Below are 20651 nucleotides of genomic sequence, written 5' to 3'. Positions count from 1 at the left end.
AGTTTTGGACACCACAGAGGACTTATCATCTTATATGTCCTCTTCGTGTGACATGTCCTCTGCATCTTGCACGTCCTCCTCATCGGGCAGCCAGAGTCTCTCTGGCTTTTCCTTTGTCACTCCAGACTGGATGGCCTGAAGGATGGACGGAGCCCTGGCCAAGTGTATCAAGATCGGTGGTTTCCAATTAACATCATAAAATCAGAATAAATTTGAGAAACACCTGCATTTTTTGTTATTGTTTCCTTCATGTTGTATAACTACAGGTACCATTGTTCACAGATCGTGCCAGCCAGTAACAATGTACTATCAACCTTATTGCCGTTGCACATTAGACCAATAGCTTGCAATCGCCAAACAGAAATGGCTCATCGGTAGTTGTTATCCTTAATTTCTGCCCATATGTAGTCTATGAAATAGGCATATTAAGGGGCAGGGGCCTTACCAAAAATTTTGATTCAGTGGCCTATTGATGATCTATGTACATGGGGAAATGTTTACAATCATCATGTTTTTCATAATCAATTAGTTGGACGATAATTGTTTCGATTAATCGGATAAAAAAATAAATGTAATTTTTTTATTTATTTAAAATAATTTATTAAACAAACAGGATGTTATAAACAAACAGCAGAAAAAAAAAAAACTTTTTTACTTCCCAACCTGCCCCCCCAGTTATGCACATTTGAGCCCAGGCTTGCCACACTGCCTGCCAGATATGCCACATACCCCCAGATATGCCACCCTATATGCCTTATACCCTCTGATATGCCACTGTGAACCCTGATATGCCGTTCCGTCCTCCCCAGATATGCCTTATACCCCAGTATGCCTTATACCCCCAGATATGCCATTCCGTCCTCCCCAGATATGCCCTCATAGATTCAGACTCGTTCACAGCACACTGACACAATACTTTTATAAATAAGTACTGGGTTAATCTTCACTGTCCCCAGGATTTAGATTCCCTTTAGTCTGTCCCCCTTTACCTCTAACTGCGCCTTAAGTTAACTTTATTAAATAAAATTAACCCTCAGTCCTCAGCATTAAATTAACCCTAAAGACCCCATTAACCATAACTGCCCCTAAATTAACCTGTAATACCCCATCAGCCATAACTGCCCCTAAATTAGCCCTAAACACCCCATCAACCATAACTGCCCCTAAATTAACCCTAATGATGTAATTAACCATAAATGCCCCTAAATTAACCCTAAACACCCCATCAAATATAACTGCCCCTAAATTAACCCGAAAGACCCCATTAACCATAACTGACCCTAAATTAACCCTAAAGACGCCATCAACCACAACTGCCCCTAAATTAACCCTACTAACCATAACTGCCCCTAAATTAGCCCTAAAGACCCCATCAACCACAACTGCCCCTAAATTAACCCTAAACACCCCATTAACCATAATTGCTGCTAAATTAACCCAAAAGACCCGATCAATCCTGCCCCTAAATTAACCAGTAATACCCCATCAGCCATAACTGCCCCTAAATTAGACCTAAAGACCCCATCCACCTTAACTGCACCTAAATTAACCCTAAACACCCCATCAAATATAACTGCCCCTAAATTAACCCTAAAGACCTCATTAACCATAACTGCCCCTATATTAACCCTAAAGACCCCATCAACCACAACTGCCCCTAAATTAACCCTAAATACCCTACTAACCATAACTGCCCCTAAATTAGCGCTAAAGACCCCATCAACCACAACTGCCTCCAGATTAACCCTAAACACCCCATTAACCATAAATGTTCCTAAATGAACCCTAAAGACTCAATCAACCACAACTGCCCCTACATTAACCCTTAATACCCCATAAACCATAACTGCCCCTAAATTAACCCCAATGCCCCATTAACCATAACTGCCCCTAAATTAACCCGTAATACCCCATCAGTCATAACTGCCCCTAAATTAGCCCTAAAGACCCCATCAACCATAACTGCCCCTAAATTAACCCTAACGATGTAATTAACCATAAATGCCCCTAAATTAACCCTAAACACCCCATCAAATATAGCTGCCCCTAAATTAACCCGAAAGACCCCATTAACCATAACTGCTCCTAAATTAACCCTAAAGACGCCATCAACCACAACTGCCCCTAAATTAACCCTAAATACCCCATCAGCCAATACTGTCCCTAAATTAACCCATAATACCCCATCAGCCAATCCTGCCCCTAAATACCCTATCAACCATAACTGCCCCTAAATTTGCCCTAAAGATCCCATCAACCATAACTGCCCCTAAATTTGCCCTAAAGATCCCATCAACCATAACTGCCCCTAAATTCACCCTAAACACCCCATTAACCATAACTGCCTTTAAATTAACCCAAGTGAGGTCTCAACAGTGCTCTGTACAACGGCATGAGCACCTCTCTCTGTCTACTGCTGATACCTCTGGCTATACAACCAAGCTTCATGAAAAAAAAGCGTTCTTTAAAAAAAAAAAGAAAAATAGACAGGTTGGGGCTTTAAATTTAAATTTTTGCAATTTATCTAAATTAAGAGTTGTGTCAAAGAACCAATATACTTCATTTTTACAGTCACCTTGGATAAACATTATGTTTCTTGTTTTCTGCAAAATTATTATATAGTGAGAACTGTTTTTCAGAATTTTTAAAATTTATCCACTTAAATTATCTAGGTGTTAAAATATATTTCTTTTCTGTAATGTTATAATTTATTACAATAAGCCCGTGTTCGCTTGGTATACAAATTACTTTAATTCCACTTCTTCTGTATTGACATTAACTTAATGTACATTCTATGTTTGCATTCCATATCAACAACTTTGTCAATGATGAAGCGTTCATCAAACATCTTTCTATACGTTACCCATGAAGCAAAGTTATTAATATCAGTTTTAACATATAAGTACCATATGCATGGCTTTCAGTACACTTCACAAAACAAAAGACTGGTATTTATTTGCTCAAACCTCAGTAATTTAGTCAGTTTCAATCATTTTGATTAATATGACTGTAAAACAGAGATCCAAAAATGCTGGCCCGTTTGGGATCTTTGGTGCCGGTGGATCCGGGGCCCTGTTCTATCAGCATATTGCTCATGAAAACACTATAATTTACTATCAAAAACAGTAAGGGAACTTCAATATTTCAAAAACACATTTGAAATGTAAAAAAAAAACCAAAGATGGCCGCCCTAAATCCCGCATGCCAAGTCGCACGGCCGTGGGCATGAGGTCATCGTATTCTGACAGCCTATATATATGGGGCAAATGGCAGTTATTAGCTATCAGTTCTTGATTCCCAGTGGTGTATACTATTGGTACGAGAACAGCGTTTTATTTGGAGAAATGCCATTCCTAGCGGCTTGGAAACGTAGACGACAGGATGAAGACCCGAAGAACCCTGAACCACCGGGAAAAGAGGAGGGAGAGAGGACCGAAGATCTACCCCGGGACGACCAGCAAAAACGGAAGAAACGCAGCTCCCAAGGAAGCGAGACGGACCGCGGAAGAAAGAAGAGGAAGAAGAGCCCTGCAGGAGAGCCCAGCGGATCAGATGATGGACCCAGGAAGCCCCTCAGCCTCACAGACTTCACCTTCTATTCTGAGTTGGGAAGAGGTGGATTTGGCAAAGTAAGTAACGTGTTTATTTTATCTAGGGGTACAGAAAGAGTTTTTAGGGGAAATATGTAACAAGAAACCACATAAAACGTGCCTTTGTCTTACTTACTGGGATCATTCTAGGTAGGGAAAACAGTGACACTTTAATCCAATAAATCAGTTTGAACACAGCCCATATTATAGACGGTACGGCCTCCAAAAGCTGTTTATTTTCACTCATTCCAAACACACAAGCTTTACACTTAAGGCTGGGAGACGATATCCTCGGGTTTGGATTGGAGAGCAGCAAACGTAGAGCTTGATACATTGTATCCGGTGTCTATCATGCAGGAGAAGCACACTGAGCAGTTACTGGACACTCCACGCAGTGGCGGCGGCAGTTAGGCAGGTTGGAGATACTGATTGGCTCATGCAGCTGTCACTCACGTCATACATCATTCATTCATTAATATGAAACGATCTTAACTTTATCTTTGTAACTAAATGGAACGGTAATGAGTGAAATGTTCAGTATATACCAGAGACTGCCAGGCCTACTGAGTGTCCATATTGCCAGATTAAGGAAAAGTGGATGTGCAAGCGCATTGGTGTCATTTATACATCAGGATGTGCCGGGTATTAAGATAAAATGATGTTTATTTCCACTATAATAAAAGACGCAGAAAATGTGCATGTGTTGTTTTTTTAAAAAGCTAAAGGGGTATCCTGAAGTTATAATGTGAAGGGTGAGGGGATTCCATGTAAAGTCAGGAAATTTTACTTTACCAAGAGGGTGGTAGATAAATGGCCTCTCAGCAGAAGTGGTAAAACATGGTATAGGCAGATGGTTCCTTAATCTAAGGCAAGACCAAGGACTGATTAAGCTGTGAGTCTGTACACTAGATGGGCCGGATGGGTCTGCTGGTAGATTCTATGTTTCTATGAATCAGGTAATTTTATCATAGTAACAGATTTAAATGAAAATGCTTAAAGGACTAAAATCAATGCTCTGGGGTCGGCTTTCTACACAAAACTGCAAATGGAATAATTAGGTAAACTACGTCTGAGATAAAATGAGATGTCGATGTTAAAAAGGCATCTGGAGCCTATATTATTCTGTTCATTAAAAGCTGGTCTCAGGTTGTCTTTGCAGATTAAGACATTGAACCTTTTGGGCTGGGTTAAGTATTCTACGACTAGTTTTAAAATTAGATTTACGCATCTATATTGTAGTGGATGGAGTGAGTGGTAGATAGGTGGAATAGCCTCCCAGAACAAGTGGTAGAGGACAAAACAGTGACATAATTTAAACATACATGGAATAGGCATATGGCTCCTGAATATAAAGTAAGACCAAGGACTGATTACGGTTTGAGTCTTTACATTAGGACGTTGGATGGGCTGAATGGATCTGATCTGCCATCAAACTGCACCTTTCTATGTTGATAATGAGCTTCACATTTCACACATCAATTATAACTGTGTCACCCCTTCCTGGTTATCTCAGGTCATGCTTGCGTCATGGAGGAGCAGTAAACATCCGGTGGCTGTTAAGATCATCAAACGCAGCTCATCGTGGAAAGAAGGCATCATGCGGGAAAGACGAGTCTTGGAGCTGGCAGCAGAAAGCCCATTCCTCTGCCACGGCTTTGGTGCTTTTCACACCCAGGTACGGAATTGTCTGTTGCTCTGCAGCCTATTCCCGTCCTTTCACCTTCTACCATGCGCCATTTCTACAGAAGATCTGCATGCGTCACTGTACTATTAATCTCTGCATGACTGTAACTGTTTTTGCTCTATGTTCAAAATAAGCACCGGGTCTTTCTCGTCATGGAGAACGTGAGCGGAGGCAGCCTGTCAAACCACCTGAGGAGGAACGGCCGGATGGGAACCAGTGCTGCAGTGTGAGCAACAGAGTAGACATAAAGCCAATGATCATTTCCATGCTGTCTAAATGGCTCCTCTAGCTTTAATCCCAATGCAGTGAAATCAGAGGCTCTCCATCGCTGTAAATAACCCTTTGCTAATATTTAGAAACTACTCACTAAACTGTTTGTGTCCTTCTGGCAGGTTCTACGCTGCAGAGATCACCTGCGGTCTTCAGTTTCTACACAGCCATGGAATAGTTCATCGGTTAAAAAAAATATTTCTGCTCTCAACTGTCCATTCTTTTGCTCTTTTGTTGAGTCTTATGTCTTCCATCACCCCAAATTCCCTTCATCTCACCATTTATTCCATTTCAAAATCTTTCAGAATTCTTAAGAGGAAAATGAACATCTTCTTTCTCTGAATCATTTAGGGACCTGAAGCCAGCGAACGTTTTGATGACCAGCGAGGGACACCTGAAGATCTGCGATTTCGGCCTCGTTGTGGAGAAGATCATCGGCGCAGCCAAAACCAAAGGCGTAGTTGGGACCAGAAAATATATGGCCCCCGAGGTGAGAATTTATTAATTAGATTAATGCTATATTTAATCTAAACCTTAATTACTTTACAATGCATTACCTATCTACATTTTACACATATTGAACTTGTTTTGCAGGTTTTTCAGAAGAAGAAATATGGCGCCTCCGCAGACTGGTGGTCGTTTGGAGTCACTCTGTACCAGATGCTGGTGGGAAGGGTCCCAGTTCCATCATCACAGCCCAAGAGGGAGTACCGGGACTGCACCGTTCACAATGACTTCCCGTACCCAAGCTGGCTGCTAGCAGATCAGAAAGACATCCTCATGAAGGTGAGTGGATCACAAATGTCCTGATAAGGTGTGTGGCTATACAGGAACTTTTATAGACAATAAGGGACTGTAGTGCAGCAGATTCTGGAATGGGCAAAATATGGTTACTAAACTCAACAAAAACTTGGCTAAATACGTCAGTTAATTGGAATACAAAAACCATTTTTTATTTTTCTTTTGCTTTCTCAGCTTCTGCTTAAAGATCCAGAATGCCGGCTTGGGACGAATGGTGATATAAGAGTGCATCCTTTCTTCGGCATCTTGAACTGGGACCATTTGGAACAACGCAAACTCTGGCCCCCATACCTGCCTCTGGTGGTACGTGTAGCCATTACAAAATGCTTTAGATCCACTAAGTTCTAATATCACAACTTATTGCTCTTCAACATTAAAAAGTACTTAATAATGGCATAAGCACACATCCCGTGCACAAAGAGAACCCCCACACACATGTAAATTTACTGTATATGATTTCTTCTTCCGAGCCTTTGATACATTTCCTTCCACCAATTAATCATTGCTAAGGAGCCCATCTAATGACAACTGACGAGCGCTTTGTTATTACGTACCTGCTGCCATAGTTTACATTATGATGTGTTTTTGAAATCAAGGAACTCTTTGCTTTTTTCTTGCAGAACCCAACTGGAGATCTTCACCTCAGTTCCCAGGATATATCCTTTTCATTTGTAGAGGGGGCTAATTGTAACAAAAACAAAAAAAGTTGGGATTTGCCAGACCTGTCTTTTGTTAGCCCCAAATGGAGGGAATAAACATCCCTCCTTGTATCCAACATCTCAGATGGGAACAAATTCTCTTTTATTCAGGATTCAGCTTGAAGATCTTGCCTGAAAAGTCTCCTGTTGGACGACGACCAATAGTCCAGGATGTCACCTCCCTGCTTCATCTACCACCGCAGCAGAGCTGTCCACCACCACAGCAGAGCGCCTACCTCAACATCACAGCAACTCCACCTGCTGTCCACATCAGAGAAAACCACCTTCTACAGCTGTCCAACATCACTGCGCGGCAATTCCACCTGCTGTGTCCAACATCACTGCGCGGCAATTCCACCTGCTCTGTCCAACAGCACCGCGCGGCAATTCCGCCTGCTGTCCAACATCATTGCCAAGCCTCTACTACAGCTGTCCAACACCACAGCACAGCCATTCCACACGCTGTCCAACATCACAGAAAAGCAGTTAATGCAACACAACACCACAGAGAACTTCATTGGTGACAAACATCGTTGTGCTGCACCTTGTCCTGCTGTTCAACAACTTAGCAGCGAGACTCCATCTGGCCTCTAACACATACCTCCCAACTTTTACCCCCAGTGAATCGGGATGCAGGGGGGGTGGTGGGTGGGCGCATGCATAGTAGAGCTTACCTTTAAGCTCCGTCCCCCGGGGTCCCGATTCACAGAGGATAGAATGTTACTGCACATGCATTCTCCAGTGTTCCAAACACCAGAGAATATAATTAGAAGAAATGTGGTTCTGAATCCTGCTGTCCCATAGAGATCTTCCTCTGTCTTCTTTTTTTGGGAGAAAGTACAGTTCGGCAGGGAGATCGAGTGGCTGCACCCAAAGCAGGACAGCTGGGAGCCATGCAGTCTGCTGCCACCTGTCATACTGTGTCACAGACAGGCTTCCATGCTACGTAACATCAAAGTAGAGCATCCCTTGCTGTCCAACATCACACAAAAGCACCTACAACACAGCAGATCATCTCCGAGTCTACCAAATTACAAATAGTATTCCTACCCTACACAATGAAGTAGAGGGAAAAGGTCTATCCGCTTCTTAAAATGTGTTTCTTCTTTGTTCTAGATCCAGCGTGGACCAATTGGACTGAAACGAGTGGAACATGATGATGATGAGATGTACCACGGACAGAACTAAAGGGCACTGATTCATTTAAGAAGGTCTTTTGAGTTACTCTGTAAGTTATTAAACCTTCAAGAGGTTCGCTTTCTCTGGCAGCTGAAACTGTCCCTCTTCCTTCTATGTAGGTCTATGTGAGATTTTGTCAGAGTCGCCTGGTGCTTGAGGAATGAGCCCTTCAAACCGGAAAAATTTTGAATGAATTCTGTCTTTTATCTGTAAGTCTCTTGTCCCTTACTAAAGGTTATGGGTAGTTTAAAATAGTCTACATGTACTAACTTATTACTCATTTCTTGTTTCTCTTCTTTTCATATTTAGAATTCTGCATGGATTTACTCATTCTCCTATTCCATTATTGGTTCTTCAGAAACTTCTTCTGGGACCTACTAGTACAGTTGGTACAAGTAAGTAAATCTTCAGACTGTATTTGCTGTAAATACTTACTATTGAGATTAGAGATAGGAAATATTTAAATGTATACCTTATTTTAATTAATGTTTGGGCTACGGTTACTTGTCTATCTGGTTCTTGGCATCTATTTCTTCTTTCTCTTAGATCAAGCACTGACCAAGTTAACCACATATACTCCTGGACTTAGTGCTACATGCAGGATGATCCGATGTACCATAGAACAAAACGAGCCAGTTGAATCATTTCAGAAGGTTTTCACTTTCATTGTAAGTTATGAAACCTTTAAGAAGGTTATTACAAATTCTGCGGTTGCTCAGTCTGGCTGCTGAAACCATTCCTCTTCCTTTTGCACAGATCTTCAAACTTGCTTGGAAGATCTTGCGTCTGTGTCATATTCTCCTGGTGCCTGAGGAATGAACCCTTCACACTGGAAGTCTTTTGTCTGTGAGTCTCTTCTTTTTATTTGTCATAAACACGAAATTACCCAATAACTAGTTTTATTTAAAACCAACAAGCTAATTTTCCTTTACTAATTCCTCCCTCCTATTCCCCCATTGGTTCTTGTCTAGCGATGACTGTATCTTCAGGCCGTATATATGCTGTAAATTCAACTTATTTTGATTTGTGCATAGAATGAGATTTCATTTTAATGATCTTTTTTGTTACCTAGGCCAGGTGTGATGCTCAGATGTGAATTTGTGTCAACTATCCTTCAAAGCCTGTTCCAAGTAGATCTGTAACAGGTCGGTATCTCCTGTCCCTAACATTTCTTACATGTAACAATCGTGTCTTGTTCCCCATTTCATCTTCTATGCATTCTGTGATCACTTGCCCTACATTGTTTGATCTTGTATTTGTCAGTTTGTCCACATTGTTCCTTAAACATCTCCTCTATTCATTCTTCCCATAAGAATGTCATTTTCTTACCATGATTTTCCTGGCTTTCATAATCACAGGTTTCTTATTCTTGTTTTCTCCAGCTACCAGGATGGCTTGAGATGTCTGGAAAATCTTTCATCATACAAGCTTCCTCTCCTGAAGATCTCTAGAACTTCAACTTCACTGCCAAAGCAAATTTATCTCCACTCATCAGACGCTGATCCTCTTCTTCTTGTCATTGACGATTAAACCTACAGCATGACACAAATGTTACCATGTTGCAGTTCTTTAACCCCTTCGTGACAAAGGCTGATTTTACTTTTTGTACCCTTCGTGACAATGGCCGTTTTAACATTTCTGCGCTGCTCGTGTTTAGCTGTAATTTTCTTCTTTCCCGTTTACTGAACCCACACACAAGTTATATATTGTTTTTTTCAGGACAAGAAGGGCTTTCTTTAGATGCCATTGTTTTGATTGTACCATATTATTTACTATTAAAAAAAGTATAAAATATGGTGAAACATTTAGAAAAAAATGACTGTTTCTAACTTTTAGTTGAAAAATCTTTTACGCATCTATAAAAGGTAATAAAAAAACCTGCTAAATAGATTCTACTATTTGTCCTGAGTTTAGAAATACCCAATGTTTTTATGTTTTTTTGCTTTTTTCTACACATTATGGGGCAATAAGTACAGGTACCGTTTTGCTATTTCAAAGCCATTTTTTCCAAATCTGGTAATTCTTCCCCCCATGTGCCATTTCAGGTATCTTTGAACCCGGCCAATGCAATTTACCCCATCAAGTCATATATTTTTGAAAACTAGACAGCCCAGGGTATTCCAAATGCTTGTATTTTAACCCTTTCCAAGCACTTATTCTACCATCAGCCTTTGTCAAACTTTATGGTAGTAATTTTTTTTGCATTTGTTTTTTCACACACATTTTACTTCAGGTATGAATAAACAGGTTCTGGTATATGTCACTATCATAAAACACGACAATATGTGTTCAGCAACATCTCCTGAGTACAGCGATACCTCACATGAATGATTTTGCCTGGCTGTTTGGGGGCCAAAGGGCCACATTTGGGACATGCGCATTTTTCAATGTTGAACTTTGGCATTTGGGGATCCACTGCCCATGCTCTATTTGGTACATCTTTGAGCAGCATTGTTTCAAAGTTTGCAGTAGTATTTTTGTGTGTGTATTTTTCCCACACACACCTACTTTATGTATGAATTACAGCTCCTGGTATATGCCGCTGTCACACGACACCCCAATATGTGTTCAGCAACATCTTCTGAGTACAGTGATATCCCACATGCATGGGTTTGTCATTTTTGGGGGGAACTAAAATGCCACATTTGGTACGTGTGCATTTTTCTAATTGGAAATTAGATGTGTGGCCATCCTTCCCCCCGTGTTAATTGGGACGTTGTTGAACCCGGCCAATTCATTTTACCCCATCAAATCATACATTTTTTAAAAGTAGACACCCCACGGGCATCTAATATGCCAGTATTTTAACTCTTTCCATGTGAGAATTGTTTTAAGCTAATATGCTAATTTTAGGACTTGCTCACAAAAATATATTTTTTAAATATCTATATATATTTTTTTTGCCTTTTTTTTTACTATTTTTTTTCTAATTATTATTAATTTTTATTTTATTTTTAATTTATTTGTACTAATCACACTGTGATTAGAAAGCTGAGCTCCATTGAGTTGCATGGTTGAATGCAGTACCTGTATTCAACCTGCAAGTGGAGCGAGAGTTCTCTAGAGGGTCTGGAGACCGTCTAGCGAACTTTTTCGTCTTTATTGTTTTTTTCCCGAAGCGGTCACAGTCCATCCCAAGGTAAGTGTTTGGTGTCGCTGGATGCCTCCTAATCGAGGCATTCCATCGACACCATTTAAGTTTAGGAGGCGATCGTTGATCGCCTCCTAAACACTTTTAAAACGGGCGTACGCCGTCATACAATGTACGCCCCGGGGAGGAGCCAGAGATGGCCCCTTTGTGCCGATCATGGCGTTGCTGAATGCCTCGAGGTCGAGGCATTACAGCAACGCTGTTTCGGTGCAGAAAGCGAAAATAGTTTGATTTCTGCACCCGTTTAAAGACGTGCCGGTCCTGGCACGTCAATTGTCGTTATCGATTTGATTTTCGGCGACGTGCCCAGACCGGCAATTGTCATCAAGGGGGTTAAGCTATACAGCCCTATATAAGTAAACTCAATTAAAACCCCTTTAGTTACCTGTACAGCATCCAATGTGTCATTTGCATACTTTATATATTATCTTGGTTGCACCCAGTTTAATAAAAACCTTTAAGTTTATTTATATTTCAGTGATTACTAATGGATTCATTTAAACATTTCATTAATTGACTTCTATTTCTCCACATACTGTACACAAAACATTCAAGCCTCTGTAAACAGTTACAGCAATGTTCTCTGTCAACTCACAAAGTGTTCCAAAATAACACACACAATGTAACGTTACTATTGTGTTATTTGCTTGTACAACATCTGCTTTCAAACTAGTTTCATCTGAACAAAAAAATTCCATGTTATTTTTTTACTTTGACTTATTTGTTAAAAAAAATAAGATATTGAGTGCGGGGCATGTGTTTCTAATCAAAGGAATCAAACCATGTACAAACCATGTACAACACAACTTAACAGCGCCTGATTAGCTGCATTTCCCTCTGGTGTCTCAACCAGAAAAAAATTCAAACTTAAGATAAAAGATTAAAATTTGGCACCTTCATTCTCAGAACGTAGGATCCATATACATGGAAGAAACAGAAACAAATACCGTAGTGGCTCGAATATAGGCCGCACTTTTTTCCCCCACTTTAAGTCTTTAAAGTGGGGGTGCGGCCTATATTCGGGGTCTAGCACCCGGGCGCCGGGCAGGCAGCGGGGGTTAGGATACAGATCCCCCGCAGCGGTGCAGGGAACCTGCATCCTACTCCCCGATACGCTCAGACAGCCTCCCCTGCCAGCACTTCCCCCGGGGGGGGGGTTTGGTGCCGGCACGGGAGGTTGTCTAAGCGCATCGTGCGGACCGTCCGCACGATGCGTTTTACCTCTGCCTACCCCCGACTTACCGGAGCAGACTCCCGGGTGTCTTGCGGGGCCGGCGGGGGACATCTACGCAATACGCGTATACAACTTTGTATACGCGTATTGCGTAGATGTCCCCCGTCGGCCCCGCAAGACACCCGGGAGTCTGCCCCGGTAAGTCGGGGGGGGGGCAGAGGAGGACAGTGGCAGCATATCTCGGGGGGGAGGACAGTGGCAGCATATCTCAGGGGGGAGGAGGACAGTAGCAGCATATCTCAGGGGGGAGGAGGACAGTAGCAGCATATCTCAGGGGGGGGAGGAGGACAGTGGCAGCATATCTCAGGGGGGGGGACAGAGTGGCAGCATGTTTTTTTTGGTGCTTTTTTAAAGAAAAAAACTTTTTCTTTAAAAAAGCACCAAACTTTTAGGGTGCGGCCTATATACGGGGGCGGCCTATATCCGAGCCAATACGGTATATAGTGCAATATGTTTAAATCATATCAACATATAGCACGTTATCTGATTAAAACTTATTGCACTATATATTTGTTTCTGGGTTTTTTTCCATCATGGTTCCATCAATAGTATAGATTTTTCTTGGCAAATGGGAGACGAGCCTTTGTTTTGTTTTTGGTCAGGAGTGGTTTTCACCTTGAATCTTTCTCATGGAAGCCATTGTTGTCTCTTTCTTATCTTGTAATCACAAACACCTTATGTCAGGCCCCATTCAGGCTGCGCAGCTCTAGTTTCCCCTGTCTCGCTACAGTTCCCCTGTCTCGCTACTCTGCCGTTTACTTCGGATACTTTGTTTCAGTCCTGTTTTAAGTGTGCATTTTGTGTTCCTCCTTTCCCATGTTAACAGAGTTCTTGTTAGTTGTTTCCATTTCCTCCTTGCTTTTATCTTATCGTTTATTTTGCCTAATTTCTTCAGGAACCTCTTCAATCCACAAACATCCAATGCAAGATTTACCTGTATCTGCATTTTTCATGTGGAAAAAAAGTCTCTTATAGACCCGGAAGAAGCTGAGGCCTCCTACCCCCGTCTGTTTCCTTTGCACGTTATACGTTTCTCAAAACAAAATGATTTTATAATAAATAAAAATGATCAAAAATCTATTTATCTTAATAAGTTGCATTTTTTCAATTTCCTCTTACTATAAAAAAAAATTTAATGTGCGGCTGCAACTACGTCACGTAGCGGCTGCTGGCCACAAGATGGCGCCGCGACCGGAACTTTCCTATTAGAGTCGTATAACGTTTCCGTTTGCGAACCACAAGATGGCGCCGTGATCGGCATGTTGCGTTCCCTCCCCGCCCTCCAAGGCGGAAGCAACGCTTGAGGCTTGTGTGGCTGTTGGAGTGAGTGGAGCTGTCATGGCGCTGCCCATACTGTGCTGTTTGCTGGTAATCTTTCTGCCTGCAGGACTGGCCAAGAAAAGCGATGTGATAGAAATCACTGATGACAACTGGCGAGACATCCTGGAGGGAGAGTGGATGATTAAATTGTGAGTGCGATGATCACCCTATGCGGCTTGATGTGGGAATACAATCAGAGGCTGGGGGTATCAATGACTACAACAACATCAATGGAGCGATGGATCCAGGACTGATGCAATTAACCAGTTTACCAGCTGCATTGCTATTAGCACTTGGTACACTTAAAGGGCATGGCTGCTGCAGAACTTCTTGTGAAGACAAGTTGTTGATTACTGTCTTGATGATAACCCCCAGAAGGAGTGAAACCGATTTGCCATAGCAGCTAGTAACTTGCATGGTTATATGTATCATGGTAGGGTTAATGCGGTAGCAGTGTGAGAAACTGAGAGGGTGAGAAATAAGTGGAATGGTCTCCCAGCAGGAGTGGTAGAGGTTAATACAGTATGGGAATTTAACCCCCCCCCCCAGCTGCTGAGTTCCTTAAAGGACTGAGCGCTCCTCTCTATTAAAGACGTTTCAGGAGGAGTCGCCGTGTCCTAATATCCCGTGCGACTCCAATGTTCTAATCCTCATGTCTCAGTGTCTATTACTCCACGATAATTACTCGTCTTTTATAGCCTTGCGTTCAGATACACACCCCGTTTGGTTTAACTCTTTCAGCAGCTGTACTACACATGTGCTGGCATGGTGAAAAAGATTTACGAAATATGTTTTTTGGGATTAGATAAACGGTCGTGAATGTTATATGTAATCTCTATTACGTTTTACTGCCGTGTGTGGGAATACTTTACGAGACTGTTTTGGATTCATTGTTGCGGAGGATGGGTGGGTTAAACAGCACCACACTGCACGATACGCAGAATAAAGTAGCATAGCGCTAGAAATGATGCCATCTCTTGTACGTCTTAACGCTTTAATTGTGAAAGTATTCAGATAACCACGTGACATTCCATATGTTGGTGTGCTTGAAATACTTTATCTCTATGATAAGAGAGTGCTTTACTGCCATTCGTTGGCTGTCTCATGCTGCCAAAACCAGTGCCAAACACAGAGGGATGTGCTCCATTTTTGTCATTAATTGGGCAGGAAAAGATGGCGTCCTTGTAATCCTTCCTTACATGTCTTGCTAGTTATGCGCCATGGTGTCCGGCCTGCCAGAAGCTGCAGCCGGAATGGCAAGACTTTGCAGAATGGGGAGAAGATCTCAATGTTAACGTGGCCAAAGTGGATGTTACTGCTCAACCCGGTAAGTCACGGCAAACATTATACTAAAAACCCAAGTGACGACTAGCCAAGCAGATTCTGACCCCGCTGATATCATTGAGTAACCAAAGCATTTCCTTAAGGAGGCTTCTGCTCTCTTGATTTTGCATATTTTACTTTGGCTAATATGGGTTTATGAATTAATCTCATACTTTTTCAACTTTTTTATTATTAAAGGTTTGAGTGGAAGGTTTGTCATAACAGCCTTGCCAACCATCTATCAGTAAGTATACGATATGCTTTGGAGACTGTTGCATGTATGACGTTAGATGCTATGCGGTCTTCTAGAACCTGACCATCACGTTCTCATAGAGCTGTGTAGAAAATGTTTCATTTGTTTCTAGTTATCCGGCTCCGTTGTCCTTCAACTTTCTCTTGCAGCAAATGGATTAATGCTGATAATTTAGGGTCTTAGGTTTTATGCTGAGATCATACTTAGGTCCGTGTTAAAGAGGTCATCTTGTATGTGCAGTCAGTTTGTTTCCATGAACCAGCCCACAGCTCGATGGCCCTCTATCTACTCAAATACGTCTGTCCGTCTGATTTCACGTGTCCATATAGTAACATATTAATGCATATGTTTATGGGAAAGCCCTTCTGATGGTTTAAATGTATGAGATTTCTCTTTCTCAAATCGGTGCTTGATGCTTCACTATCATTCTCTTTCATGTAGCTGCAAAGAAGGAGTATTCAGAAAGTATCAAGGTTCAAGAACGCACAAGGACTTTATTAGCTTTATAAATGAGAAGGAATGGGAGGCTGTCGAACCCATGTCAACCTGGTTTGGTCCAGACTCTCTTCTGTAAGTAAATAATACAAATCGGAGAAGCCATTTCTGTACGTATGGATATATATAAATATTATATATCTTGTAAATTTGTTGTTTAGAAGGGGGCATCTTTACTGGAGGCAGTGGGCTGTCTGTGGTCGGAATAAACAGTCTGCAGAAAGCTACTAAAAGCAAATCCCAGATGCTGTTGTTGGTGACCCCGGTGTCTGGTCCTGCTGATCACACTTTGTAGGGAGCAGCTTACTGATCAGAGTGAGCATTGTCTGTAAAGGGTCCGATGGTTGTGAGAGCGAGTGGTTATTACAAAGGTACTGAGTTTAATTGGAGAAAGCGATTTGTAGGGGCTCTATAAGGGGGTGATATCAGAGAGACCTACAGTATGTTGAAGAGGTTATAGTCTAAACAGGAAGATCAAAGACTACATATATATTGTAAATCACTGCCACTTAGATGTAGACAGATGTAAACTGGAGAAGCCTTCCAGCGTAAGTTGTAGTGTGTAAAATAATGAGGGAAGTTTACGCGCAGAGCCATCCTGGGACATGTAAGGTTTGAGACTTTACAAGCGGTACAGATGAAGCAAGCATTTTACTCGCAGTGCCATTTTATGCCTGTGTGAGGCAGCCTGCTCCAGCTAAACAGTTCCGCTCATGTGGAGGGCCTGCCTATTGATGGGGTGAGAGTGCTTCTACTGGGGTGCTGTCTCAAAGAAGCATTATATGTACAACCGCAGCAGCACTGTCTACAGAGAGGATCTCCCTCTGGTTAAGAAGAGCTGTCTATGTGGTGGGATTGCTGTCCGCACCATGACCACCTCCAGTTCCCTACCTTAGTTTGCTTTTTCTCCCCCGTAGGATGAACGCCATGTCTGCTTTATTCCAGTTGTCAATGTGGATTAGGGTAAGTACCGTTTCCGCTGTATGTCTGCAGCTTCCCATGTTGACTTTGTTCCATCCGCCTGCCGGCAGAGGCTGATGTTCTCATTTCTGAAAAATGCCCTTGTTTCCCTTACCTTGTTTTTTTTTTGCATCCACAGCAATGCCACAATTACATTGTGGAAGACATTGGTATTCCGGTCTGGGGCTCGTACATTATTTTTGCATTGATGACGCTGGTCTTAGGTCTTGTTTTGGGCCTGGTAAGTACAGACTAGTGTATTATTCTACAGACTGCTGGTATCTTTAGACATTTCCAATCAAGGGCACTTCAGAACTGTCTTTTTTTTTTTTTTGGCAGATCCTGGTTTTTGTAGCAGATTGCTTCTGTCCTTCAAAAAGATACAGACCTCAAGGATACATTTACCCCAGTAAGTACCATTTGCCTGGATACTTTGCTTTCTTTTAGATATTTTTGCATTTACAGGTTAAGGAGGTGTTTGAGCTGAAATCTCATGACCTCTCGGAAGTAGAGGTCACATCCCCTTCACTGTACATTATGAAGGGGAAAGTGTAATAGACGCAGATGTAACGAGAGCCTAAAATAACTAATTGGCCCTTTCAGAATCCCTTTTTACATTTATTCTTTGATACCTTTAAGCACATCCCAAGAATTTAATTACAGAGATTTTGTTCCATGTGTCTTCTACCATTTCTATCAATTAACTTCTGCAAGAACAAACAAGTTGATGGGGTTAACATTGATTTGGACATTGAACCTGCTTCCTATAAGAAATGTACATTAATCAATACAGCATGCAAACTGTATGTCTTGTTAAAAAAAAAATATATATATTCCCCAGAAAGCCGTACATCTGAAGCTAGCAAATTGTCGGAAAAGCTGGAAGATGAGCAGTCTGAAGACGAAGAAGATGACACGGATGATGATGATGAAGGCACCGGCAGAGCCCCAAATATGACGCGGGACAGTATACGGAAACGCGCTGTGAACTCCTAAACCTCGCCTTACTGATCATCAGGTCTCTTTTACTTTTTGGGTGTGGAACTATTCTTTGACAGTCTCCTTGTGTTCTGTGTTGCATGTTTCAGTTGTTTTATCGCACATGTGTAAAAATAGGGAAAAAAATGGAACCCTTGGCAAATATAAAAGAGAAAAGCTTTTACACGCACCATGATAGTGACTTCCATTCTGTTTCCTTGTCAAACAGGTCTTCCAGTTCAAGAACTGTCTCTGATATCACCGTGACTCTCTCCTCAGCTTTTCAGTAATCTGCTATTTGTACCACCTTTTTTATTTTTTCGCTGATCATCTTCAAACCCAACCTTCAATACGCTTATGCCTCCTGTTCTGTTCTGGACTGATTAGCAGATTCCATCTCATTCTCCGGTTATCTGCAACCATCCTCAATAATGGGAGTCTGGTTTTTGGAAGACGAGGCTAGTTACAAGTGAATGGGATAAAATAAAAAGTGTCTATAATTATAAAAAAAAAAAAAAAGACAACTAAAATTAATAGCAACCGGAAATGAAAAGGTAAACCTGTGACCTATTTCCGATTCTAGGCTTTTGGGTTCATGGGGCATAAACTATAAGATATTACCAGGTCAGGTTAGTTAGTAAGGTGTGAAAGTGTTCTGCTAGGAATGTTCATTTTGGAAGAAAATGAGTATTTGGGATAATGAGTATTGTGTAACACTGGAAGAAACTTGTGTTTTATTATTATTTGCAAATTTACTTTTTACTGGATACTTTGAAGTTGTTTTGGCACAGGCAGGAGCAAGCACATAATATAAATTCAGTAAAACCTTTTATTTCTAGTAAAATGGTACTATGGGGATAACATGACTAATTCTCAAAGTACATATCGGCAACAGTCCAGCTCTTGTGGACGATTCATAGTTTGGTGAGTGATTTGTTACAGACAGATGTTGGAGACACTCCAAACAGGATTTAAGGAAACCCTTGTTTGTAACCATACGGGCAATTGTCAAAATCAGAAAGATCAAAATACTTCTGTGTTTTTATTTACTGATTTTTAGTACGACAGCCATACTTTTATGGCAAAAGGGAAGTAACTTGCAAATTTATTTTACTCTACTGATGGAGAGACTGCCTTCTTGATCCATCTCCCTGGTTTGCTTATGAACAAGATTATATTATTACTGTGCTGCACCTTTTTATTGACTGCAACTCATATTATGCACTTGTCAGCATTTGTGGGAATTGCAGCCATGTCAAAGTATTAATAGGCTTTTGAAATTCTAGTTTATTAAAAAAAATAAAAAAATCGGGGTAAATACTTCATCAGAATTTTGGGTGAAAAAATTGGTTCTGGGGGTTTACATTTTCTGTGAAGATTTAGAAAAAATGCAAACTACACATTGTGTATGATGGGTTGACATTTTGTATTTTTGTAGCATGCTACAAAGCACTTAATAAAACTCCCTTTGCTTTTACATTATTTATTGTTTTGTTTTTTTACCCTTAAAAAAAACAGCTTTTTTGTAAAACAAATCTTTCTAGGACCCACAGCTCTGAACATTTTTCCAGTTTACCTAAATCATTTGCCATTTAATTGTCCAGGAACATCAACCCTGTAGCAAATCTTCATGTCATCAGCAAAAAAGACATACCTTCTGCAATATCACTAATAAAAGTATTAAAGAGGATGGGTCCAAGTACAGATCCTTGGCGTACGCCGTCGGTAACAAGACCTTGCTCCGAATATACTCCATTGACTACAACCCTCTCTTGTCTGTTGCTCAGCCACTGCCCGATTCATTCAACAACATTGGGATCTAAACTCAGAGATTGGGACAGTGAAATCTAGATACACAATGTCTACTGCAGCACCCTGATCAATTACTTTAGTCACCCCATCAAAAAAAAGTTTTAGTTGGCATGATCTTCCTGAAGTAAACCCATGTTTATGATCTTGAAACCCATGTGCCTTCAGATGTTCAACAATCCTATCCTTTAACATAGTTTCCATTAATTGCCCCACTATGGATTGATTCATCGCTCCACAGAACATATTTCCACTGCTCCAGATGGTGGTGGTGGTGGTGTTTTACATCACTCCAGCCGACACTTGGTATTGCGCATGGTGATCTTTGGATTGTATGTGGCTGCTTGTGCGTGGTCTACCGTTTTGTGGCTGAGCTGTTACTTCTACATGCTAAGTAGACCTAGTAGGGGCTGATCTAGTAGACATTTACGACGTAGAAATAATTGTCAGATGAACTCAGCTGCAATTGTTCACCGGCACCGTTGCCTGCTCTATGAACACTAGAGGGCAGGCATGGCTCGAGAGAAAGAATGATGGTTTTCCACACTGACATCTTACTGTGGAGTTTGAATTGTAAAGAAGCTTGTTCATCAGTGATGACGTATCTTTAATGTTTAAAAAATATTGGTTTTGTGAATATTAATTCTACATCACACTTAGATGTGTTTACGTACAAACCACTCGAGAACGGAAACTGAGTGTTGCCGTATTAGACTTTGACTATAACCTGAGAAACACAGACTAGTAAGTCTAACATCTGTAGTGAGATATGTATTTACCACAGACGACGGTACTAATTCCTAAGAAGAGTACAGAGCTACAGATACAACTGGATTCATTAACCCTTCCAGTACTGGGGTTTTTCATAAAAAAGGATCAAAATATTTTCTGTTATTTTAACCATAT

At 41.2% G+C, this 20651-nt stretch overlaps 1 protein-coding gene across 1 annotated transcript; it reads left to right on the top strand.

Moving 5' to 3' along the window:
* Positions 1-13912: 13912 nt before the first annotated feature.
* Positions 13913-18455, top strand: TMX1 (thioredoxin related transmembrane protein 1). The gene is made up of 9 exons (XM_053474915.1): positions 13913-14076; positions 15139-15254; positions 15449-15494; positions 15945-16073; positions 16916-16961; positions 17098-17199; positions 17298-17367; positions 17800-17976; positions 18166-18455. Exons 1-8 carry the CDS (start codon positions 13946-13948, stop codon positions 17952-17954), a joined length of 795 nt encoding a protein of 264 aa, XP_053330890.1. The 5' UTR covers positions 13913-13945; the 3' UTR covers positions 17955-17976; positions 18166-18455.
* The last annotated feature ends 2196 nt before the right edge of the window (positions 18456-20651 follow it).

The sequence above is a fragment of the Spea bombifrons genome, chromosome 9 (genome assembly GCF_027358695.1).
Source record: "Spea bombifrons isolate aSpeBom1 chromosome 9, aSpeBom1.2.pri, whole genome shotgun sequence".
NCBI classification, from domain to species: domain Eukaryota; kingdom Metazoa; phylum Chordata; class Amphibia; order Anura; family Pelobatidae; genus Spea; species Spea bombifrons.
This window is presented reverse-complemented; position numbering and strand designations above follow the sequence as displayed.

Bases quoted from the DNA above. Each gene is read 5' to 3' on its own strand.
- TMX1 (XM_053474915.1), top strand. From the start codon at position 13,946: ATGGCGCTGCCCATACTGTGCTGTTTGCTGGTAATCTTTCTGCCTGCA. The intron at 15,255-15,448 runs GTAAGTCACGGC...TTATTATTAAAG, and splicing joins GGATGTTACTGCTCAACCCG to GTTTGAGTGGAAGGTTTGTC. The intron at 17,368-17,799 runs GTAAGTACCATT...TATATTCCCCAG, and splicing joins TCAAGGATACATTTACCCCA to AAAGCCGTACATCTGAAGCT.